The 26,416-nt window shown below is 37.6% G+C and overlaps 1 protein-coding gene and 1 pseudogene across 2 annotated transcripts in view; both read right to left on the reverse strand.

Annotated features, from left to right (window-relative positions):
• Nucleotides 1-2,883: 2,883 nt before the first annotated feature.
• Nucleotides 2,884-26,416, reverse strand: part of LOC309857910 (ankyrin repeat domain-containing protein 26-like) — a 33,571-nt gene continuing 10,038 nt past the window's right edge. The window contains exons 7-12 of the mRNA XM_082750629.1: nt 16,544-16,580; nt 11,037-11,112; nt 8,482-8,539; nt 8,175-8,374; nt 3,313-3,436; nt 2,884-3,011 (exon numbers count right to left, since the gene is read on the reverse strand). Of these exons, the coding sequence (XP_082606755.1) occupies nt 2,899-3,011; nt 3,313-3,436; nt 8,175-8,374; nt 8,482-8,539; nt 11,037-11,112; nt 16,544-16,580 (608 nt within the window). The 3' untranslated portion in view covers nt 2,884-2,898. The remainder of the gene's footprint in view (nt 3,012-3,312; nt 3,437-8,174; nt 8,375-8,481; nt 8,540-11,036; nt 11,113-16,543; nt 16,581-26,416) is intronic.
• On the reverse strand, nt 15,111-16,492 carry LOC309857911 (RAD51-associated protein 1 pseudogene; annotated as a pseudogene). Its single transcript has 2 exons — nt 16,460-16,492; nt 15,111-16,189 (listed from the first exon to the last, which is right to left on the reverse strand). The product of its transcript is annotated as an RAD51-associated protein 1 pseudogene (transcript).

Below are 26,416 nucleotides of genomic sequence, written 5' to 3' on the forward strand. Positions count from 1 at the left end.
AGTAGATCATGTTGAGTATAAAGAATACAGTGTGGTAACTGCTGCTTCATTTGTATAAACAAAGGCTTGGAAACTTTATTGACAGGATAATGGTTAAATGCAATGCCAAAGTAGGAAGAAAAACTTTTCATGAAATTATGTTTAAATAATAGTAAAAAGTTTTAGATATAGGTATGAAACTCTCCAAAAAGTATAATAAGCTTTCATAAGGGAATAATAAGAACATTTATTTATTAATTACCTAAAAGGTACCAGGCACTTATTTTAGTATACCCATTTTCTTTTCTACAAACAACAATAATACCAATGGTTATGACAATGGGGTGGATCTTCCTGCTTCCTGGTCATTCCAAGACATTAGAGTGAAATGATGAACAGGTGTGATCCACGGTTCTGTCTGTCTAGAATGTCTAGAAGGTCTCCAAGACCTTCACACAACTGGTCCTTCTCATCCTTTACTTGACAGCTCTTGCCACACTCAGAGAGATTGTTTCTGACCAACAAAATTCTGCTTGTATTCTCATCCCCATTCTAACTGCAAACTCCCCCACTGTTCCCTAACCTAACATTCCTATTTTCTTATATGAACCACTAACAGTGACTTACAGTGGGTTGTTATTCTTCATTTTTCTGCATCAACCACTACAGCCTAACCCCTCAACTTGTACAGCCTGGTATATAGCTGGTATTCAATAACAAATATATTTAAGTTCAAAACACCTAAAATAATCTCACTAAGGAGTCACCTATATGGCTCAGTCAGTTAAGCAACTGACTGTTGATTTCAGTTCAGTTCATGATCTCTGGGTTGGGAGATTAAGCCCCATGTTGGGCTCCATAATGAGCACAAAGCCTACTTGGGAATCTTTCTGTTTCTCTTCTTCTGCCCCTCCTCACCCCTCTCACATGCTCTCTCTTTCTTTTTCTCTAAAAGTATCAACAACAAGCTCACTGAGGAGGTCTCAAGTACCAAGTCACTATTCTAGGTATCGACCCTAGCACAATGCAAGGGTTAAGGGCATTGATAGCCGTGCAGTCCAAACTTCACATATAACTTTGGATTCCCCCAAAACTTTACTCATCTCCTATTGAACTTCCTACTTCAAAAGCAATTAGACTTAAAAATAGCAAAAGTGTATATTAAAAACCAAAATATTTAAATAGAAGACCTTAGATCTCTAGAGTAGAGATCATTAGATCTGTAGATCTCATCTACTTCTTAATCCTCATTTGAATATTGACTCTGTAAACTAAGCACGGAAGGTCAGAGTAAATTATAACCTAATGCTGACCTTATCAATAACGTAAAGTCAATTAACACATTTTGTATGTCCTATATATTATATACTGTACTCCTACAATATAAACTAAAGAAGAGGTTATGAAGAAAATCATAAGGAAGAGGAAAATACATTAACAGTACTGTACTGTATCAAAAAAATCTGAGTGTAAGTGGACAAACAATTCAAACCCATCTTGTTCAAGGGTCAACTGTATACCTAACACAATGTCACTGAAATTTAACATAGCCCAAATTAGAAATCCACCTGCCCATTCTAACTTTCCCCTTCTTTTCTTAACACTACTGCTATTTATTTTATTGCCCTTCAGAAATCTTCACATTTCAAAAAAGGGTCCTCGATATTTAGTAAATCACTAATACTGCTGTGATCATTTTTGTCTCATGTTTCTATAGTGCCCTTAACAGTTTACAAAGTGTTTTCATACTTGTTCATTACACATACCTGAGAGGTAGGTATTAGAACCATTTTTATGAATGAGGTCTGTGACATTCAAACAGGTTAAACAAGTTTTTCTGGGATCCCACAGCTACCAAGTGACAGAATCTGGATGCCACTGTATCTTTTGACTTCAAACACAGTGCTTGCCGTACTGTATAGCACCTACCTGTCCTAAGAGATCAGGCCCTTTTAAGCTCCCTCCATAGTCTGTCACCTTAGAAAAGGTCATCGTTACCTTACACTTACGTTTCTGTAAGTAAGGCTGCCACAAAGATACTCAAGGCATACTATTTTAACTATCTGAAATAGTTTTTACCTATTGAAAGCACCACTAAACCAGGGATGCCTAGGCATTTCTGGGATAGAGCCCCAGAAATGGGGAGTGGAGAGCCTGCTTCTCCCTTGCCCTCTGCCCCTCCCCCACTCATGCTCCCTTTCTCTCTCTCTCTCTCAAATAAATAAATAAAATCTTTTAAAAAATAAATAAAACACCACTAAACCAGTGGTAATAATACCACTAATACCATTATATTACTATAATTTTTATTATAATCACAATGCTCCTTGTAAATCTACTTAACAATCCAAATATAATAGTTTCAGGGGCCCCCCATGGTTCAGTTGAGCTCTGTGCTCAGACTGGAGTCTGCTTCAGATTCTCCCTCTCCCTCCCACTCACTAACTCTCTCTCTCAACTACATAGATACACACATATGCATATACATACATACAGATAGATAGATAGACAGACAGATAGATAGATACACTTTCAAGTCCCAGGTATCATCTTTTCAAATTCCAACTTGTGAAAAACTAAAATCTAAACTCTTTCTAGATCTCATTAGGAGTTTTGCACATCCATATACACCACAGAATCATATATCTGACCACAAGCTGGCCTGGAGTAATTCTTTGGTTATTTAGATAACTTAATTTCAAAACACAAACTAATTCCTAATCATGTCTAAGCCTCCGTTTTCTGCAATACTACTACTACACAGTTTTCATTAGGTTAAGTTTGTAAATTAATAGAACTATATTTGCTGGATTATTATATTTAGCACAGAAATATTTTATCAATTACAGGTAAAAAGTATAAGGAAATAGTTTTTATAGGCAAATGCAGAGATGAGAGTGTAAAGTCTAAGCATCCCTTTTACGTTTGAAAATCACTCCTTGCTTTTATTTTAAAATAATAATAAAACGGTACCTCAGAATCCCAAGGTGATTCTTCATTTTGTTCTGCAAATCCTAATGCTGACAGCATAACTATAAAATACAGTCACAGATACATTAATTAGAACGTGTATTATGAATTTTAAACGTATATACAAGCCTATGCCCCCTTCATGAATACTTCAATAAAATAAAAGTAAAAGCAGTAAAGATTTTCAGAGGGTTGAAGAATTTTCAGGAACCAAAAGCTGGTATACTTAAAAAGAAAGACAGCAAAAAGAAAAAGAAAAATATCTTAATGAAATGGGGGAACATAACTGGATCTACATACTGTGATATTTCTTATACTAGCATTTAGGCCTAGAAAAAAATGTGGAGATGTTCACTAACTTACCATGTCTATCATTTTTACCTGCCCTGTCAGCAGAAGTCAAACAGTCATTAATTGTTTGTGCTTGTGGAACACTTTCAGTGATACCATCGTCCTTTGTTCCAATCCCTGGCCGCTCCTCTCCTTCCTATAAAAACAATACAAAACAAAAGCCCGACTTCAGAAAACATCACATCAATTCACGTGCTCACCCACTCACTCAGAAAGACAAATGCGTCCATCAAGTCATAGGCACTATCCTGGGAGAAGCTGGAAATATAAATAAAAGAGACTGTCATGTATCCTAGTAGGGGTAGAGATGGACAAAAACGAGAACAGAAGAGTATCATTTACTAGTTCTACAGGTGAAGTGAATAAAGCACAGTGAAGGCACAAAGGGGAAAACAGTTGTATATGGGAAGCTCAGGAAATGCTGCAAAGGTAGGGCTGTATCTGGAGAGAGAGACTACACAAAGACAGTGTGAAGGGCATTCTAGAAAAGGTAGAATGAGCAAAAGGATGACGTATGGAATAACACAGTAAGTGACTATAGCTACAGAAGGTGGCAAAACTGGAACACAATTTTTGGGAGTGGGATAGAGAGACAGAATTGGAAAACCAGGACTGAAACAAAAAAGGCAAGTGTGATGCTGGAATATAAACTTTCTCCTTCAGGTAATGGGCATCCACTAAAGAAGCAGAGGAGTTACATCACCACAAATATATTCTAGAAAGGTCACTCTCATAGCAATGTAGAGATGAACATAAAGGAACCCAAGGGGCACCTGGGTGGCTCAGTGGGTTAAAGCCTCTGCCTTTGGCTCAGGGATCATCAGGTCATGATCCCTGATGCGGGTGATTGAACCACGCATCAGGCTTTCTGCTCAGCAAGAAGCCTGCTTTCTCTTCTTCGATCTGCCTACTTGTGATCTGTCTGTCAAGTAAATAAATAAAATCTTTGAATTAAAAAAAAGGAACCCAAGCCAGAAGAGGATTTCAAATTATAGGACACAGAGAGAGGGAATTATATTCAGATATGAAAAATGGGAAGCAGATACAAAATAGTGAATGGAGAGAGTGACTGAATGTGGTGATTTTTTCTTTTTTTGCTTTTTAATATTTTTTAAAGGTTTTATATTTATTTGTCAGAGAGAGAGAGCACAAGCAGGAAGAGAAGCAGGCAGAGAGAGAAGCAGACTCCTCACTGAGCTAGGAGCCCAACGAGGGACTCAAGCCCAGAACCTGACCTGAGCTGAAGGCAGACCCTTAACTGACTAAGCCACCCAGGTGCCCCTTTTTCTAATTTAAATTCAATTAATTAACATATAATGTATTATTGGATTCAAAGGTAGAGATGTGATGTTTTTTTCTAAAAGATTTAATTTATTTATATTTAGAAGGAGTGGGTGTGCATGCAGGTGGAGGGGCAGAGGAAGAGGAAGAGAGAGAATCCTCAAGTAGACTCCCTACTCAGTATGGGGGCCGACCAGGGGCTTCATACCAGGACCCTGAGATCATGACCTGAGCAACACCAACAGTCAGATGCTTAACCGAGCAAGCCACCGAAGTGTCCCTGGATGTAGTAATTTCAGGGAAGTTTGGAGTCCAGGATTTTTCCTACTTCAGTGTTTCAGTGGTGCTATCTACTAGGATGTGGAAAACAAATGACAGAGCAGATTACAAAAAGCCAGGGAAGAAGAAAGCATCAGATAGAATGTCTTCAATCTGGGACATACCAAATTTGAAGCACCCCAGAGCCCTTTTTTTTTTTAAAGATTTTAGTTGTTTGTTGGAGACAGGGAGTACAAGTAGAGGGAGGGGCAGGCAGAGAGAGAAGCAGGCTACCCGCTGAACAAGAAGCCTAATGCAGGACTCAATCCCAGCACCCTGGGATCAAAACTTGAACCAAAGAGAGATGCTTAACTAACTGAGCCACCCAGACATCCTGAGGCACCCAGAAGACTTATGAAGAAACTTCTAGACAAATACATTTGGAGTAGGAAAAATGACATTACTCATGATGTTAAAAAGATAAATATCGGGTGCCTGGGTGGCTCAGTGGGTTGAGCCTCTGCCTTCAGCTCAGGTCACGATCCCAGGGTTCTGGGATCCAGCCCCCTATCGGGCTCTCTGCTCAGCAGGGAGCCTGCCTCCACTCTCTCTCTGCCTGCCTCTCTGCTTACTTGTGATCTCTGTCTGTCAAATAAATAAATAAAATTTTATAAAAAAGATTAATAAAGATTTAACTGCAAAACACCAAGATTTTGTAGGAATACTCATTTTTTAAAATTAATCTTAAAAGATTTCTATTATATAAAAGAAATAATAGGATTTTAAAATTCTGAGGCATTTTTAAGTACTACTATGATATATGAGAAAAATATAAAACTCTATTTTAAAATTCACATGGTTTTCTTATTCCACTGTGAACAGCATATTTCACCAGTAGGTAATGACCAGAGAAAGAATCTAATATTAAAAAATAATCATGATCGGGGCGCCAGGGTAGTTCAGTGGGTTAAGCCTCTGCCTTTGGCTCAGGTCATGGTCTCAGGGTCCTGGGATCGAGCCCCGCATCGGGCTCTCTGCTCAGCAGGGAGCATGTTTCCCTTCCTCTCTCTCTCTCTGCCTGCTTCTCTGTGATCTCCATCTGTCAAATAAATAAATAAAATCTTTAACAAATAATTGAAGGCTTTAAAGTCTCCAAATACATGTGTCATTATCAAGCAGGACCCAATATCCACATGAGGAAAGAAGAAAGGGACAAAAATAAATTTAAAAAAAATCACCAGCATTTCTGGATTTCAGATATGAAAGAATTCACATGTTAAATTTAACAACTATGGAGCTACTGGCTGGCTCAGTGGGAAGAGAGTGTGACTCTTGATCTCCATGCTGGGTATAGAGATTACTTAAAATTTTTTAAATTTAAAAAGAACCCCCCAAAACTAATAGCTATGAATACTAACGTTTCCTGATAATATAAAATGTATCCACTGTTGGAGATATTTGAAAAAGTAAAAATCATCTTCCAGAAATAATTCTGTATACTCTGTTAGCAACCTTTGCTTCCTTATGATTCTATAATGACAACTAGTTCATATTAGGAAAAAAACTATAAATTGTTAGTTTATTCATTTGATCTGTGTGCATGTGTCTATTGCAGATACAATTAAAAATAAATCAGAATCAAAAAACAAGATGTTAGGGGCACCTGGGTGGCTTAGTGGGTTAAAGCCTATGCCTTCAACTAAGCTCATGATCCCAGGGTCCTGGGATTGAGCCCCACTTCAGGCTCTCTGCTGAGCAGGGAGCCTGCTTCCCCCCGCTACTCTCTCTGCCTGCCTCTCTGCCTACTTGTGATCTCTGTCTGTCAAATAAATAAATAAAATCTTTAAAAAATTATATTTTTTCTTTAAGTGTGTTGCACCTTAAAATTTATTTCATTTAATGGATAAAGATTAAGAACCTCACTTACATAGTCATAAATTTCAGTTTTGCGTAATGAAAAGACTACGTAAGGTGTTTACTTCTCTCCTCTCTTTATTCTCAAAAAGATCTAAAACTTTCCAAGATTACACCACACAGTACATAAATTAGAAGCCACAAGAAAGAGCACCTGGTTGGCTCAGTTGGTTAAGCATCTGCCCTCAGCTCATGAAGGTCATGATCCCAGGCTCATGGGATCAAGTCCTTCATCAGGCTCCCTACTCAGTAGGGAGTCTGCTTCTCCACTTCCCCTCCCCCTGCTCTTGTACTCTCTCTCACACACACAGAAAAATAAATAAAATCCAAGATGCCCTTCAACGGATGAATGGATAAGGAAGTTGTGGTCCATATACATTATGGAGTATTATGCCTCCATCAGAAAGGATGAATACCCGACTTTTGTAGCAACATGGACAGGACTGGAAGAGATTATGCTGAGTGAAATAAATCAAGCAGAGAGAGTCAATTATCATATGGTTTCACTTATTTGTGGAGCATAACAAATATCATGGAGGAAAAGGAGTGTTAGAGAGGAGAAGGGAGTTGGGGTAAATTGGAAGGGGAGGTGAATCATGAGAGACTATGGACTCTGAAAAACAATCTGAGGGATTAAAGTGGCAGGGGGGTGTGGGAGGTTGGGGTACCAGGTGGTGGGTATTATAGAGGGCACGGATTGCATAGAGCACTGGGTTGGTAAAAAAAAAATAATGAATACTGTTTTTCTGAAAATAAATAAATTGAAAAAATTTTTAAAAAAAGGATAATGGCCAAAATTCAAAATTCATAATAAGTCTGATTAAGGCCTAAAACAGATTTCACTTTGCATTATCTATAAACACAGGTTTTGCTAAATTACATATACAATATCACACTTTATCAACTTAAAAGTAAGAATAAAATTTTCTTCCACTTCTTCATAGAAATAAGCTGTAATCATTCAGATGAGTGAGCATTTTTTTAAATTACCTGACTCCGTTTTCTTAATTCGTACTTAAAATAATTTCTACCATATTTTATAATGTAGAGTATCTGCTCTCCCGTAGCCCCACAACTGCTATTGTGTTTTTATAATAATCTCTCTCAACTCTGCAAGCTTTACAGTCATCTAGCCCTTCTTAAATAAATTCTTTCCCTTCACCTCCTCCCTCATCTTCATATTCCATCTATAGCTGTTCTTTCCAGTTGCTCTGTAATTCTTTCCTCCCATAATGGCATACCTAAGAACTGTTCACTCCCACCAGACTTTATAAATCTCAATCCAATTACCTCTCTTCCAGTATGACACTGCTTTCTCTTATGATCTTGAGGACTTCCCTTTCTTCCTAAGATTCTTTTCATTAGAAGGATCAAGACGATAAAATATGAACGGGGAAAAAGTTTAAAATGAAACAACTTACCTTTGTAAGACCAAGGCCTAACGATGTGAAAGGAGGTTTTAGAATAGAATCAGGCGATGGCAAAGCAGGAGGAGAAGAGTCACAGATGTCAACAGATGGTTTGGAAAAAACACCAACTGTATCTTCACATTTGTTTTCAGAATTATCATGCTCAGATAAAGTTTTATCTCCTGGTGATAGAAGGCCAAGTTCTATTTCCACTTAGTAAAAAAACAAAATAAAGAGTATATGAAAATATCTGTAATTTCAAGTTACTAACACAAGAATGGACAAAAATCAGTGCATAACAAGTCTTCAAACAGCTTACATTTCTTGAAAAGCTGAGAAGCATTCATTAATTTTCTTAAGTTTGGTTTTGAGGTGTTCTAGAAAAGAAATTAATAGTATTAAGGATTACAAATAACACATTTGGTAAAATAATTATAATATTCACCATTGTCAAATGAGCACCATTACACAAAGAACATGGGTTTTGGAATCATTCAAATGTAGATTCAAATCTCAGTTCTGCCATTTATTAGCCTACATTTTCTCCTGGGGTGAGGATTATGAGAGATGTGTGTGTTCCAAAATTCATTGTTTATGCACCACACCCAGTGCTCCATGCAATACGTGCCCTCTTTAAAACCCACCACCAAGCTCAACCAACCTCCCATGCCAGCCCCTACAAAACCCTCCAATTGTTTTTCAGAGTCCATAGTCTCTCATGGTTCTTCTCCCCTTCCAATTTCTCTCAACTCCCTTCTCCTCTCCATCTCTCTATGTCCTCCATGTTAGTTCTTATGCTCCACAAGTAAGTGAAACCATATGATAATTGACTCTCTCTGCTTGATTTATTTCATGCAGAATAATCTCCTCTAGTCCCATCCATGTTCATACAAAAGTTGGGTACACATCCTTTCTGATGGAGGCATAATACTCCATCTTGTATATGGACCACATCTTCTTTATCCATTCAACCGTTGAAGGGCATCTTGGTTCTTTCCACAGTTTGGCGACTGTGGCCATTGCTGCTATGAACATTGGGGTACAGATGGCCCTTCTGTTCACTACATCTGTATCTTTGGGGTAAATATCCAGCAGTGCAACTGCAGGGTCATCGGGTAGCACAGTTTTCCAATGTGGCTGCACCAACTTGCATTCCCACCAACACTGTAAGAAGTTTCCCCTTTCTCCACATCTTCTCCAACACTTGTTGTTTACTGTCTTCTTGATTTTGGCCATTCTAACCGGTGGAAGGTGGTATCTCAATGTGTTTTTGCTTTGAATCTCTCTGATGTCTAATGATGATGAACACATGGAACTGGCACAAAAAGAGACACATAGACCAGTGGAACAGAATAGAGTCCATATATGGACCCTCGACTCTATGGTCAAATAATCTTCAACAAAGCAGGAAAAAAAAAATACAGGAGAAAAAAGACTCTCTATCTAAAATTCTAAGCTCACAATTAAAGAATAGTAAAAAATAGATTGTAACCTTCTTTCTCATTTATTTCCTCAACATAATTCATTTGCACTTATAAATCCTAAACATGAAGAGGGAATATAAATTTTTAAATTATGTATTTCAAAAATTTTTTATATTTAATTATGACATATTATGCACATTACATTATTTATATAACATTCCATTATACAGAATTCCATCTGTCTGCTCATTAATTCACATTCAAAAAATATTAAAATTAATTCTTCAAGCAAGCTTTTATTCTAGGTGTTCCAGGAGATGCACAATTATGTTTCCTAAAATCCAATAGCTTATAATGATGCAGGAGCTTTTTATTTTATTTTATTTTATTTTATTTTAAAGATTTTATTTATTTATTTGTCAGAGAGAGAGAGAGAGGGCGAGAGCAAGCACAGGCAGACAGCGTGGCAGGCAGAGTCAGAGGGAGAAGCAGGCTCCCTGCGGAGCACCGATGTGGGACTCGATCCCAGGACGCTGGGATCATGACCTGAGCTGAAAGCAGCTGCTTAACCAACTGAGCCACCCAGGCATCCCATGATGCAGGAGCTTTAACATGAATATTTAAATAAATATAAAGTGTCTAAAAGTTTGAATCTTAGAATCTGATACAAAGATTATGAGTAGATATTTTTGAAAAACTGTAATATAAAAGATTTCTGAAATTAGACATTTTACCATATGGGTATGAAAAGCCTCTGCTTCTAATGTTAATTATTTTTTTAGGCAAAACGTGTATTCTTCAATTAGATAAAGAGTTTTAACTAAACTCTTTATGGAATTATTTTGAAAACACAGTAGAATGTGTTAAGTAGAATTTAAATTTCTAAATTTCCACAATTTCCAATCTTATTTTGGTCTAAATGTAGAACAAGGGAAAGAAATAGCAAAAAAAAAAAAAAAACCTTTCATAAAACTGTATGCTACCAAAATAAAAAATGTCCAAGAAAAAACAATCTGTAATAAATAACTGGGTCCACTAAAGATTCATTTAGGAATGAGTATTATAAAAGTCATGTTAAAAGAAAAGAGAAAGAGAGATAAAGAGAAAAAGAGAAAGGAAAAGAAAGAAAAGTCATGATAAGATAATTTAAAACTCACAGTAAGAATCCTTATCCTTGACCAAATGTCATATTTCCTCCATCATGGGAAAGCTTTTCCCAATATAATTTTCCTGTCATTATATATTTCCAGCCCATTTTTTCTAACTTTGATATTTAACAGAGTTAAAAAAAATTCAACTTGTCATATTTCTATAAAGTGGTTTGTTCTGACCAACTTTCCACTTCAAACATAAAATGATGATAGGCAGGCCACTGCTAAGTTTTAAGAGAAAATAATACACAAAACTAAATTCAGAGCAGAAAAATTAATTTCACAAGAGAGTATATTACCTTCATATTGAAACTTAAGTCTTCATCATCTGATGTAGGCCATGAAGCATTATCATCACCAGGTTTAACAGAAATACTTTAGAGCAAAAATATACAACAAAAACAAGTTAATGAAAAAGAAAAATCAAGTGAAAGGTCATCTATTTATTTATTGAATGAAGTTTCTTGATGTAATTGAACTTTAGCCTCTGTTTTTGTTATTAAGTTTTTATTTTAATTCCAGTATCACACAGTGCTGTATTAGTTTCATGTATACGATATAATGATTTGGTAATTCCATCACCCAGCGCTCAGCACGACAAGTGCATTCCTTAACCCTTAGCTCCTATTTCACCTGTTTCCCTACCCATCTCCCCTCTGGTAACCATCAACTTGTTCACTATGGTTAAGAGTCAGTTTCTTCCTCGTCTGTCTCTCGCTTTTTGTTGTTTTATTTTTCTTTGCTCATTTCTATTGTTTCTTAAATTCCACATATGAGTAAAATCATATGGTATTTGTCTTTCTCTGACTTAACTCCACTTAGCACAATACTCTCTAGTTCCCTCTATTTCACTGAAATGGCAAAATTTCATTCTTTTCTATGGCTGAATATTCGATTGTATATATATGTGCCACTTCTTTATCCATTCATCTCTCAATGGACACTCGGGCTGACTATTATAACTAATGCTGTAGTAACCATAGGGGTACATGTATCCATTCAAATTGGTATTTTCCTATTTTGGGGCATAAATACCCAATAGTGTGATTACTGGATTGTAGGGTAGTTCAGTTTTTACCTTTTGGAGGAAACGCCATACTGTTTCCACAGTGGCTGCATTAGTTTGCATTCGCACCGATAATCCAAGAGGATACCTTTTTCTCCACATACATGCCAACATTGTTATTTATGTTTTTTATTTTAGCCATTCTGACAGGTAGGCAGTGCTATCTCGTTGTAGTTTTGATTTCCATTTCCCTGATGCTGAGTGATGCTGAGTATCTTCTTAGGTGCCTGTTGGTCATTGTGTGTTTTCTTTGGAAAAATGTCTGTTCATGTCTTCTGATAATTTTTAAATTGGGTTGTGTTTTTGGTGCTGAGTTCTATCAGTTCTTTTTATTTGTATACTAACCCTTTATTGGCTATGTCATTTGCAAATATCTGCTCCTATTCCATAGGTTGCCTTTTCATTGTGTGGACTGATCCCTTCACTGTGTAAAAGCTTTTGATTTTGATGTAGTCCCCACAGTTTGCTTTGCTTTTACTGCTCCTGAGGCAAGAGCTGTAAAAGCAAAAATAAACAGAAACAGACCCAGAAATACAGAGAATTCTGTATCACCAGAAGAGAATGGGGTGGGAAGATGGACAAAATGGGTAAAGGGGAATGGAAGGTTCAGGATTCCAGTTACAGTAAGTCACAGGGATACAAGTACAGCATAGCCCTACAACAAGTGCAGGGCTCAGTGGTACCCTCCAAACTTTTAAATCTTTAGCCTATGAAAGCAGATTCCCAAAACAAGCACAGCATCAAATGATCAAGAGTAGAAGCCATTTCCTGCTAAACTGAAAGTCATCCTTGTAATCATCGCAATGTAGACATGTTACCAACTACCCAAATGAAGCTCTGTTACTGATTTGACAGCCAGTCCTAGCCCACCAAACCCTACAAGTACATGGGAAGGACATCAGAGTATTAGAAAAAGAGGTGGAGTGAGGAGACCCCTACCTTGGGCCATATATCTGTGTGGTTCAGAATCTCCATTCCCCCATTACTCGAGAGGATCTAATCCAAGATTGGGCTGGAAGTAGTAGTAGTACAGCATTCCTATATGCTGTAAAAAGCCTTCCCTGTGGCTCAAATGATTTTAATACCTCTCAACAGAAAACCTGAAGTATGCTAGTTCATTCAATTCAACCAACCAACAAAAAAACTGCTCATGACTCTCTTGAACCCTCTATTTTAATGTGCTTTTCTAAACTCCCAATATCCCATATCCTTCATTCCTTTCTGTGTGTGTGTGTCCCTCATTTCTGTAAGCCATCTTGATCTAACTTATAAGCCCAAATATTCTGACATCTTTTCTAAAACTCTTATTCCCATCCAACCCAGTGTCGTTATTCTTGAAACTTGACCTCTCCTGCCAATTCCTTCCTTACGCACCTTCACTGTGTTCACTAGACCCACTCCCCATCTTTCTATTATTAAAACATTCACCTATTAAGATGAGGAAAAAAGGAAAAAACCTGAATGTAAATATCATTTCTGTCACTTATCATATCCAAGTAAGTCACTTTAGTCTCTTCTGCATTTCAAATTCTCCATTTAAATAATCACTTGGTGAGGATGTTAAACACAGGTTGTAGAACCAGAGGGTATTTTGATTAATTCATCTCTAAGATGCCCTAAAATCATGAAATTCTATGTGCTTTTGATTTTGTCTACAGAAAAACAGAGAATACTTAGCTGGCAGAAAGGGAAAAAATTAATGGAATAAAAGAAACACCAAGAAAAGCAGAGAAGAAAGAAAAAAGAAAAATACAAGAAAAGATTATAGAAAAGTCAAGAGAGAAAAGGAAAAAAATCTACAAAAAAAGAAAAGGCTTCAAGGAACTGGTCAAGGGACTAGTCTAAAGGGAAAACTAGACGGGGAAGTCAGTAAACAGGAATCATTTAGAAATATCCTCTAAATAGATGATAAAATTAATTAACGTATCATGGCCTACACCTAGATTACATATCCATCACTTCTGGAAAAAGCATTCATCTCAAGGAGAGCAGACATCTCTTTATCTAAGAACTTGCCTGATTAGGTCATGCTTATGTAAAAGCTATGTACTATGGCCATAGGTAATGAGAGCCATCCTAAAATCTTGGACAGTAAAAACAAGAGACTAGTTGCCACTGCACTAATTACCCCTAGTTATCACTAGTTGTCAAATATAATAGAACAAATGCTTGGACTAACCTGGTTTCTTAGGAAAACTCTAAATCAGCAAACACATAACTAAATCTGACTTTCTGAGCTGATATGACTGGGATCTGTTCCTTAACCTCAGTGCTGCTGAGGGACAAAAGAATTGATGTGGGAGTCATGCAGGCTGACAGTCAATTCGTGGGTCTACTACTCTTTTTTTTTTTTTAACATTAAAGGATTTGTTTATATTATGATACTTTTTTTTTGTTTGTTTGTTTGTTTGCATTTTTATTTTTTTATTTTTTTAATTTTTTTAAATTATTTATTTTTTATAAACATATATTTTTATCCCCAGGGGTACAGGTCTGTGAATCACCAGGTTTACACACTTCACAGCACTCACCAAAGCACATACCCTCCCCAATGTCCATAATCCTACCCCCTTCTCCCAACCCCCCCCCAGCAACCCTCAGTTTGTTTTGTGAGATTAAGAGTCACTTATGGTTTGTCTCCCTCCCAATCCCATCTTGTTTCATTGATTCTTCTCCTACCCACTTAAGCCCCCATGTTGCATCACCACTTCCTCATATCAGCGAGATCATATGATAGTTGTCTTTCTCTGCTTGACTTATTTCGCTAAGCATGATACGCTCTAGTTCCATCCATGTTGTCGCAAATGGCAAGATTTCATTTCTTTTGATGGCTGCATAGTATTCCATTGTGTATATATTCCACTTCTTCTTGATCCATTCATCTGTTGATGGACATCTAGGTTCTTTCCATAGTTTGGCTATTGTGGACATTGCTGCTATAAACATTCGGGTGAACGTGCCCCTTTGGATCACTACGTTTGTATCTTTAGGGTAAATACCCAATAGTGCAATTGCTGGGTCATAGGGCAGTTCTATTTTCAACATTTTGAGGAACCTCCATGCTGTTTTCCAGAGTGGCTGCACCAGCTTGCATTCCCACCAACAGTGTAGGAGTGTTCCCCTTTCTCCGCATCCTCGCCAGCATCTATCATTTCCTGACTTGTTTATTTTAGCCATTCTGACTGGTGTGAGGTGATATCGCATTGTGGTTTTGATTTGTATTTCCCTGATGCCGAGTGATATGGAGCACTTTTTCATGTGTCTGTTGGCCATCTGGATGTCTTCTTTGCAGAAATGTTATGATACTTCTTCAACAGAAACACAATTCAAATATAAACACACTTGTAAAACTCTTATTCTCTTAATCAAACCTTTGTTGACTACCACACTTAGCTACTAGCAGCATTTGGATGCAAAGGTTTCACTTGTTTTAATCTAGACAAGCCAAAGCAGAGACTCTGATTTGGAGACTTAACAGACACCCCTGCCAGTGGGCTCCTGCTGCTGTTGCTGCTGCTGTTGCTACTTCCAGAGAGCGCTGGTGGCATCTACTTAGGTTTTCTGCTTCCAGCTGAAGGTTTGCATATTTGTAATGGTTTCCGAGTGGCCTCTTCACTGATAAAGCCTTTTTTGGTGAAGGCTGAGATTCTGATTTCAGGGCAACTGGAGCACAGTCTCTTGAAGTCACTTCCAAAGTGACTTTGGATCATGTTTGGATTGAGGTTTCTTCTCCTTTTTTTCAAGTGGGGATTTTACTTTCACTTCTTTCTTTTTAATTTCTTCCACTTTATTTTCTCCCACAGTGAAGTTTGCATCATCATCTTCACTCTCCCTAAAATCAGACTCATCCTCAGACTCTCCACCAGGGGGTTGGTTCAGAGTCGTCAGCACTACCGCCATGACTGCCTTCCTAAAGACTCTTCCTCTGCTGTACCACAGCTTTTGATGCTGCTTTTCTTTTCCCTTGAGCACCGCACACATCATCTCCCTCGGTAAGCTTATCTCAATCTAAATCATCACTGGCTACACTGCAATCGGAGAGATGGGGAGCCTTAGTCATTATCCCAATTTCACTGCTGCCACATTTTTTGGTGCTTGTATCTCGAGCCTCTCCCACATCAATGGTGACCCCTGGAAGTTCCTTCACTGATAAAGCTAGCGCCACTTCTAAGTCTCGCTGGTAAAGTTCGTCACCTAAAGCCATCCTTTTTTAGGTGTTTTCTCTTGTAGTGGGATATCTTCTTTCTGGACATTCTTCAGTTTAGGTTTTCTTGTTTCTAGTATTAACTCTTTTGGTAATGTTCTGGGCTTCTAATTCAAAGGTGTGGTTGCAGAAACAAAGTCATCATCACATTTGAAAATTTGAAGAATTTTCAAACTGAGTAACTAACTAGTTTCTTAGGCCTCATGGGGGGGGCACCATGGCCCCCTCCAAGACCAAAAATTCACAGTGTTCAAGCTCTTGTTAGCAGCAGTGGCGGTTTCTGGGTCTGCTACTCTTTAACTATAGAATCATAGGTCAATTAATCAATGTTCCTGAACCACAGCTGACTAAATAATAAAAAAATAGGCTGTAACAGCACATCTACTTTGTGATGCTATTGTAATGACTATATAATAATAAATGTCAAGCACATAATATAGTGCCTAACACACAGTAGGACTCTCAACAAATGCTTTTCTCTGCATTCCCTTGTTAACACAGAATTTGTTAAAAAAAAAAATCCACAAAAATCCTACCTGCTTAAAGAGTCTTCTTCAGAAGTCTTATTCGCCACTAAAGAAAAAAGCAAAGTACATTTTAAATCAACAACAGAAAAATACAGAATATTCAAATTGCGAGACTGATGTTGTATTAAAAAGTATTCTTCGGGACCAAACCTGGCAACCACACTGGAGTGAATATTAATTATACTATTGGTAGGCAGTAACCTCGCTAAAAAATGTTACTTTCTCCTCTACATTTACCAAATGGAAGAAAAGAATGGTATTTATTGGAATTTGATACCTACAAGTGGATGTTTATAATGACCACAATTTTAACCAAACCCTTGAGACTAACAGAAAATGGTGTCATTAGCAGAATCATCCTCATAGACTGACAAAGTCAGGATTCTTCTGGATTCTTCAGGACTTTCACTATGAGGTACAGTTAAAAGAGACTATAATTATTTTGCTGTAACACAACAGAACTTCTCCAGATCTCCAGCAGGGGCTGTTAAGTTTAGGGTGAAACACCTCATCACAAAGTTTGGTCTACAGACACTCTACTTTGCAGCATGGCAAACCATAGCAAACAGACTCTCTCTGGCCTTATTTCCAATTGCAAGGTAAGTATGAAAGCTTTTAGTGATTTTAGTAATTCTGGTTCTATAAAGTATAACCTCTTGAGTCGACCTACTTTCATTGCTGGAGAGTCTATCTGGATCCACCTCTTAGACCAGAATGGTACCAAAGATTAGTGCTAGGTAGCAGGATATGATGTCATTGTTCTCAACCTTCCCCACTATGTGACAAACATCTGTAGAAATCACACTTTTTCAGTCTGTAAGGCATATGTCATCAGATCCTACACTGATGAACATAACAAAGGACAAAGATTATCTTGAATCACTATATTCAATTACCTCGGAATTTTAATTTTTTAAACATTCGAGAAGATATCCACTGTATGATTGCAACTATATGACATTCTGGTAAAAGTAAAACTTTTTAAGTTAGGAGACAAGGGTTGTGACAAGGGGAACAGGCACAGCACAGAGAACTTTTAAGGCAGTGAAACTATTCTATGTGATACCACATGGTAGATACATGTCATCACACATTTGTTAAAACCCATAGAATGTACAACACCAAGAATGAACCCTGATGTAAATTATGGACTGTGGATGATAAAGATGAGCTAATATAAATATAACAATGTACCACTGTGGTTCAGGATGTTGACAACAAGAAGGCTACGCATGTAGAGGAACATGCGGTAAATGGAAACTCTCTGTACTTTCTGCGATATTTTGCAATGGACTTGAAAATGCTGTAAAAAATAAGGTCTATTTACTGTGAAGGAAAAAAAGAAAAGGTATCCATTGAGACTGTTAAGTGTTGGTACAAACCAGGTGATTTATCAAGCATTTACTATTTGATTTCCTTCCGGGAACCATAATTTTGATATATGCTAGGGAGAAGATGCCTACATGATTATCACTTAAAGAAAACTTCAGGCACTGAGTATCTATAAGATTCTTGTATTGGCAGACGACATCTCACACGAGTTGTCGTGATTTAATGCTGGAGGAATTAAGCACACCCATAGGCCGAGGATTCATAGAAGCCTGCACTTGGCTTCCTCTAGACTTTACTCCATGCACCTTTTCTCTGCTGATTTTGCTTTGTATCATTTCACTGTAATAACCGCAGGCATGCGTACAAATATATTGAGACGTGCGAGTTCCTCCAGTGAATAACCAAACCTGGGTGTCATTTTGGGAGCCTCTAATACCAATGCATCATATGCAATTTTTATGATTAAGGTTGATGTTTTAAGACACGATTACAGTTAGAAGGTTATTTCACAGAATACCTTTCCTTGAATCTGTTTTTCTTAGAATTTGCCTGGGGGACTACTGTATTTCTATATCCATTTGAATAAAGGCATAAAAGGAATAGATGAAATAATGTCAGAAAATAATGTGAAACAAGCAACAATCGTATTTTAATTGGGGAAAAAAAGAGAATTCTGCTGATTACCAATATGTCCTACAGTATAAAAGTTCCTATAAAAAAACTAAAAGGTCACATAAATTTTCTGCAACTAAATAGGGCTTAATTCACTTCTATTGTAGTTATGAATCGATAAGGGATAATTATAGAAAAAAAATATATATATTATATATATATAAAATATATAAAAATTTATAGAAAAATATATCATACACAGTATAATAACACACTATTGGTTCTAGAGGTTTTTTGTTTCCACTCATGTTATTAATTTCTTATAGAATTAGAAACAGTTCACCTATTAAAGGCAGTTGTTGACAATCTGCTCAAAAACTCAGAAATACTACATTCGAAATGTAGGATGAGTTATCCACTCCAGCCTGAAAATAGTGGATTTGATCGTTAGAGATCAACAGAATTCATTTGGGGGAAAACAAAGTGAGTTATCTTTTATACATAGATGGTTAAAAACTTGTCAATCTATTTGGCCACATATTCTTGTTAAGCCATAGTTTACCAATTTCTGAAAAAGTACAAAAGCATGTCACATTAAAACTGTTATCAGGTAAAAATTTCCGATAATCCAGAAAATGCTTTCAATCTTGGCTAAACATCATCACTAACTCTGTCACTGTGGTACAGGTACAAAGAAGTTAAGCACAAGAAACAACAAAATATGAAATACATTTTAGATGGGGTAGCCTGTTACCTTAGGAGGAAATATACATATAGTAGAAATGTGTTCCAATAGTGATAGATTCCAAGACAGTTTTCCTTAGTGCTTTCTTTACAGATAAAATTCAGAAAGCAGTAAAAGTAAAGATATAAGAAGAAGGCAAATTAAAGAGGATGGAGAGAGACAGCACTAACAAAAATAGTCCAGTACTGACATTTTTTACTGACACAGAATCCCTAGCAAGTGACAACTGGTATATTCAGCATATCACCTTATATTTCCTCCTTGATATTATACTAGTTTTCTGCAATAAAATACTTAACAGAGGTCAGTTTCTCCCAAACTGCAGGTCTGTATAAAGTATTTCTGATCAAATTTAAAACTGTCAAAAGACAGCTGCATCGTGATTCCATTTCAGAGATAGGGCCTGACAGCGGCTTCCTGCCTATTGCTTCCAGATTTTTGTCCTAGTATTCATCCACGAGAGTGTATCAGGGACTTGAAGAAAAGCTCAAGTATCTCTACACAAAACAGGTAAGAAAGACAACACTTTTCCTCACACTTGACCCCTAGGTTTTGACAATTATGGAAAAATGTTGGCCAGTCTACTCACCAGGCCAGACCATATCCCCTTGACCCTGTCCAGGTAGATACTGCAGTTAGAAAAAATAACACTTGTTGTGTTATTTTTCCATATTTGAACACAGAATAGTCCAGTCACATAAATAACAGACCTTACAACTCAAAAATGGTTCTTTTGAAAAGGTTACCACCAAAGAACTTTTAAAAGTTAAATCCAACTTTTTTTAGTGATTTTGATACAATTAATACTCCATGAAATATTTTTTTTCAAATTTTTCAACAACATTTCCTCTAATTCCTCTCCTAAGTTTCCCCAGCCACTTCCCAGTCTTCTCTACCAAGTCTTACACCTCCATCCACACTTTATATACTGGTATTGCCAGGCTTTGTTCACTGGCCTTCGTCTATTTCTATATGTTTTCCATCATGGACAAGCTCAATCTTTGTCCAAGCTATGACTTAGCCTAATAATTCTAATCAATTTATTTCAAATCAGCACCTACAAACTTGAGGCTCTGTCTCCAGCTAGAAACTCCTAGTATTCAATTATCCAGTTACTAAAAATATTCTACATGGATATTCCATCAAATTCAACATATACAGAAATTCCCTGGTCTTCCCTATTCCCACTGCACTCCGATAAAGTCCTACTCATTCTTCATGGGCAAGTTTAAATGTTAGTGCACAACCTGGAAAGATATGACTCTTCTACGATTTCTTCTTCCCCCTCCCCTTTTTTAAGATTTTATTTGACAGAGAGACAGCGAGAGGGGGAACACAAGCAGGGGGAGTGGGAGAGGGAGAAGCAAGTTTCCCATGGAACAGGGACCCCAATGTGGGGCTTCATCCCAGGACCTTGGGATCATGACCTGAGCTGAAGGCAGCTACTTAATGACTGAGCCACCCAGGCATCCCCCTCTCTCCTCTTTCTACATTCAATAATCATGAAACTGTATTAACTATACTTCTTTTCTATCATTGCTTTATATTTCCCCTGCCACTGCCCTACACAAACATGAGCTCTTAATTGAGGACTTCCAGAAGGGGAAAAAAAATAACCCCACCAACTAGTATTGCTATTTATTAAATGAATAAAAAGTTTTTAAGCAAAACAAATGGGAAAGGCAGCACCTGGGTGACTCAGTTAAGCATCTGCCTTCCCCTCAAGTCACGGTCTCAGGGTCCTGGGATCAAGCCCCATTCCAGGCTCCCTGCTCAATGGGGAGTCTGCTTCTCCCTCTCCCTCTGCCCCTCTGCCCCACTTGTGCTCTCTCTCAAATAAATAAAATCTTTTGAAAAGTTTTAAATTTTTAAAAAATGAGAAAGATATAAGGCCTAGAAAAGAACAACATTGTAAATTGAATAAATTGAGCCTCCTGACTTTTTGAGTATAGAGGAGTGAACATTTCATAATGGACTGATACTAGACTAAGGAAATATAAGCGTCCTTTATCTTCCAGTCTCTTTACATGGTTTTTTTCCAATCTATCCTCCACATGAGGGTTGACCAAACTATGGCCACAGGCCAAGTCAGACCAGTCATGTGCCTGTGCCCCCATAAAACTTTATTTACAGAACCAGATGGTTGGCTCTTGCTATTCACCTACGTGTTGCTACAGCTGCTTTCACACTATAGTGGTAGTTGTAGTTGAAAAACCACAGGGCCTAAAATATTCACTATCTGGCCCTTTAGAGAAAAATCTTGGTGATCACTATTTTGTGCCACAACCAGAAGACCCTAATTCAAATCTAATCTTGTTACCCTTCTGCTTCACATTCTCCAGTGAAGTACTGCTCCATCAAGTACTGCTGGCTCCCTCCCCAATAACCATGCCATAGTCTTCATTCTTGCTGGAAAACCACAACTTTATTTGGATATTTATTGTCCCAAACACGAAGCCGCCTTACCGTAGCTTCAAAAGAAAAAAAGATTATTCTAAGCTAATCACAGTACCTGGTTTACCAGTGGCTGGTTTAGGAACAAGCATGTGATATAACCTAGCTTATAAGATGTTAGAGGAAAGTTGCTGCAAGCCTCGGAGTTTTCTTCCTATTTTAAGAAACATATAGCGGAGCCTGGGTGGTTCAGTTGTTAAGCGTCAGCCTTCAGCTCGGGTCATGATTTCAGGGTCCTGGGATCCAGCCCCACATCAGGCTCCCTGCTCAGAAAGAGGCCTGCTTCTCCCTCTGCGACTTCCCCCTGCTTGTATTCCCTCTCTGTCTGTCTCTCTCTGTCAAATAAATAAAAAAAATCTTAAAAAAAAAGAAAAGAAAAGAAACATATAAATTAAAACAGTCCTTCCAGTCACTGGATATTGTTGCTAATTAGCCAATCAGGAAAGGACATATAAAATACTGCCAACCTCAAAGCTAAAAAGAGACAACTGGCATCCTGGAGACATCACTGAACCATCAAAAGAATTCTGGTTCTGACCGTTTTAGTCACTGTTTGGTTTGGTTTGCTTTTTTTAGATTTGTTTATTTGACAGAGAGTGAACGCATGCAAGAGAGAGTGCACAAATGGGAGGAATGGCAGAGGAAGAGAATCGTCAAGCAGACTCCATGCTGAGCATGGAGCCCTGTGGGATGTGGGGCTTGATCTCATGACCCATGAGACTGTGACCTGAGCTAAAACTAAGAGTCAACGTGTAACTGACTAAGCCATCCAGGTGGCCCTGTTTTAGTCACTATTATAAGTCACCTGTTATTTGCAGCTTAAAGCATTCAACCTGATAAATTTCCCAAGGTCTACATGGTAAGATCTACACCTTTCTATGGTACTGAAAAACTTTCATTAGCTTGCCTTAGCTAAGTATTCACTCATTCCAACCATTCCCATAGCACACTTTTTGCACCAGCAAAACTGAACTGCTCATAAGTGCTCCAAAGTTCACTCATACATCTGAGCGTCTGCACTGCTGTTCCCTCTGCAAAACATGTAATCTTGATGGACGTTCCTCCTGTTAAACATGGTTATTCTGCTTATTTACCTGGCAAACTTACTACTCAGTCTGCATACTATTGACTTACATATTAAATACGAATAAAAACCTAACAATGAGAATTATAAACACGAAGGGGCTCTGGCACATAGTAAGCACGGAATAAACTAAATAATTAAAATAAAGTAGTAAAAATAGAGTAGATAATAAAAATGACAATGATAATAACAAACTCCTGGAGGGCAAGGATTGTGTTTTTTGAATGTCTGTATTCGACATCAGAGTGACAGTAGCTAAAAGACACTTGATAGTTATTTGCTAAGTGAACAAATGAAAATGAGTAAATTGCAAAACCGAACCAACCTACAGATTTTCTTTGATAAAAGTCTACTAAATTAAATGTTTCTTCATGCATTTCAGATTGTACAACACTAGGTGCCATATGTAGGGACAAATGGTAGCATTTTTGTTATTGTGAATCATTTTTCTGCTTTTAGTATAATCTGTTGAGCCTCAGCTGCCCCATTTGAATTTTTATTATGATAATCTCTTTACTAATGGCAACAGAGTATCATGTTCTAACAAAATTACACTATCCCGGGGTGCCTGGGTGGCTCAGTGGGTTAAAGCCTCTTCCTTCGGCTTGGGTCATGATTCCAGGGTCCTGGTATTGCTGCATACTAGCTAAGTTTTCCAGTTCATATTTTTTGCCATTTGTTTATGGTACCACGAATGTATTGTAGAGTTCCCAGTTTTTAAGGATAGCTCCTTTTTTAATGAGACAAATCACTATGTAATATTTACTAAATGTAATCCACTTGAAAAAATTAAAAGATCCATTTACATAACAAGTTCAATTTGTTTTAATATGCCTAAAGAGGAAGTATAAAACATACTAACTTAAAAATCTTTCTCTTATTGACACAAAGATATAAGGGATTTTAGGGGTCATGACTATAATAATGAATTTCTTTTCAAACAATAATGTCTTGTATTTTAAATTGCCTAAAGTTAACTTCCTTTTTTGTTGTTGTCCACACTGAGGTACTTTTAAAAAAAATTATGTTCAGTAGCCAGCATATACTACATCGTAAGTTTCGGATGTAGTGTTCAATGATTAATTAGCTGCGTATAACACCCAGTGCTCATCACGATACGTGCCCTCCTTAATACTCATCACCCAGTACCCGCATACCCCAATCCCCTCCCTTCCGTAACCCTCAGTTTATTTCCTGGAGTCCAGTCTCTCTCATGGATTTGTTCTTATTGTTCATGACAGTATTTAAATTCTTAAATAATTCTGAATACTGGATTATTAAGAAAGATATTAAGGAGGTGGGAGGTTGGGGTACCAGGTGGTGGGTATTATAGAGGGCACGGATTACATGGAACACTGGATGTGGTGAAAAAATAATGAATACTGTTTTTCTGAAAATAAACTAAAAAAATTTTTAAAAAAAGAGTGTCTTTTTTCCACTGTGTATTTTTTCCTGCTTTGTCGAAGATTAATTGACCATAGAGTTGAGAGTCCATATCTGGGCTCTCTACTCTGTTCTACTGGTCTATGTGTCTGTTTTTATGCCAGTACCATGCTGCCTTGGTGATCACAGCTTTGTAGTAAAGCTTGAAATCAAATGTGATGCAGCCAGTTTTGTTTTTCTTTTTCAACATTTCCTTAGCAATTTGGGGTCTCTTCTGATTCCATACAAATTTTAGGATTATTTGCTTCAGCTCTTTGAAAAATACTGATGGAATTTTGATCAGAATGGCCTTCTGATTGCTCTAGACAGTATACACATTTTAACAATGTTTATTCTTCTGATCCAAGAGAATGGAATGGTCTTCCATCTTTCTGTGTCTTCGAGTTCTTTCATGAGTGTTCTGCAGTTCCTTGAGTACAGATCCTTTGCCTTTTTGGTTAGGTTTATTCCCAGGTATCTTATGGTTCTTGGTGCTATAGTAAATGCAATTGATTCTCTAATTTCCCTTTCTGTGTTTTCATTGTTAGTGTATAAGAAAGCCCCTGATTTCTGTACATTAACTTTGTATCCTGCCATGTTACAGAATTGCCGAATGAGTTCTAGTAGTTTGGGGATGGAGTCTTTTGGGTTTTCCATATAAAGTATTATGTCATCTGCGAAGAGAGAGAGTTTGACTTCCTCACTGCCAATTTGGATACCTTTTATTTCTCTTTGTTGTCTGATTGCTGTTGCTAGGACTTCTAATACTATGTTGTACATGAGTGGGGAGAGTGGGCCTCCTTTTCATGTTCCTGATCTCAACGGGAAGGCTGCAAGCTTTTTCCCATTGAGGATGATATCTACTGTGGGTTTTCCATAGACAGATTTTATGAAGTTGAGGAATGTTCCCTCTCTCCCTATACTTGAAGCGTCTTAATCAGGAATGGATGCTGAGTTTTTTCAAATGCTTTTTCCTGCATCAACTGTGAGGACCTCTTCTATTATTGATTTGCTCTATCACATTGATTGATTTGCAAATGTTGAATCATCCTTCCAACCCAGGGATGAATCCCACCTGGTCATGGTAGATAATCTTTTTAATGTGCTGTTGGATCCTATTTGCTAGGATCTTGTTGAGAATCTTAGCACCCATAATCATCAGTGATATCAGTCTGAAATTCTCCTTTTTGGTGGGGTCTTTGCTGGCTTTGGGGATCTGGTTAATGCTGGCTTAGAGACAGTCTCTTCAATAAATGGTGCTGGGAAAATTGGACAGCTATATGTAGAAGAATGAAACTCAACCATTCTCTTACATCGTACACAAAGATAAACTCAAAGTGGACAAAAGACCTCAACATGAGACAGGAATCCATCAGAATCCTAGAGGAGAACATAAGCAGTAATGTCTTCAACATTGGCCACAGCAACTTCTTTCAAGATGTCTCCAAAGGCAAAGGAAACAAAAGTGCAAATGAAATTTTGGGACTTCATCAAGATCAAAAGCTTCTGCACAGCAAAGAAAAGAGTCAACAAAACAGAGAGGCAACCCATGGAATGGGAGAAGATATTTGCAAATGACAGTACCCAGGATCTATAAAGAACTTCTCAAACTCAGCACAGACAAAACAGATAACCATGTCAAAAAATGTGCAGAAGATATAAACAGACACTTCTCCGATGAAGACATACAGATGGCTATCATACACATGAAAAAATATTCATCAGCACTAGCCATCAGGGAGATGCAAATTAAAACCACATTGTGATACCACCTTACACCAGTTAGAATGGCCAAAATTAGCAAGACAAGAAACAACATGTGTTGGAGAGCATGTGGAGGAAGGGGAACCTTCTTACACTGTTGGTGGGAATGCAAGTTGGTGCAGCCACTTTGGAAAATGGTGTGGAGTTTACTTAAGAAATCAAAAATAGAGCCTCCCCATGACCCTGCAATTGCACTCCTGGGTATTTACCCCAAAGATATAGGTGTAGTGAAAAGAAGGGCCATCTATACCCCAATGTTCATAGCACAAATGGCCACAGTCACCAAACACTGGAAACAACCAAGATGCCCTTCAATGGATGAATGGATAAAGAAGAAGCGGTCCATATTCACTATGGAGTATTATGCCTCCATCAGAAAGGATGAATACCCACCTTTTGTAGCAACATGGACGGGACTAGAAGAGATTATGCTAAGTGAAATAAGTCAAGCAGAGAGAGTCAATTATCA

Source organism: Mustela nivalis (assembly GCF_964662115.1).
Source record: "Mustela nivalis genome assembly, contig: HAP1_SCAFFOLD_1526, whole genome shotgun sequence".
Classification (NCBI taxonomy): domain Eukaryota; kingdom Metazoa; phylum Chordata; class Mammalia; order Carnivora; family Mustelidae; genus Mustela; species Mustela nivalis.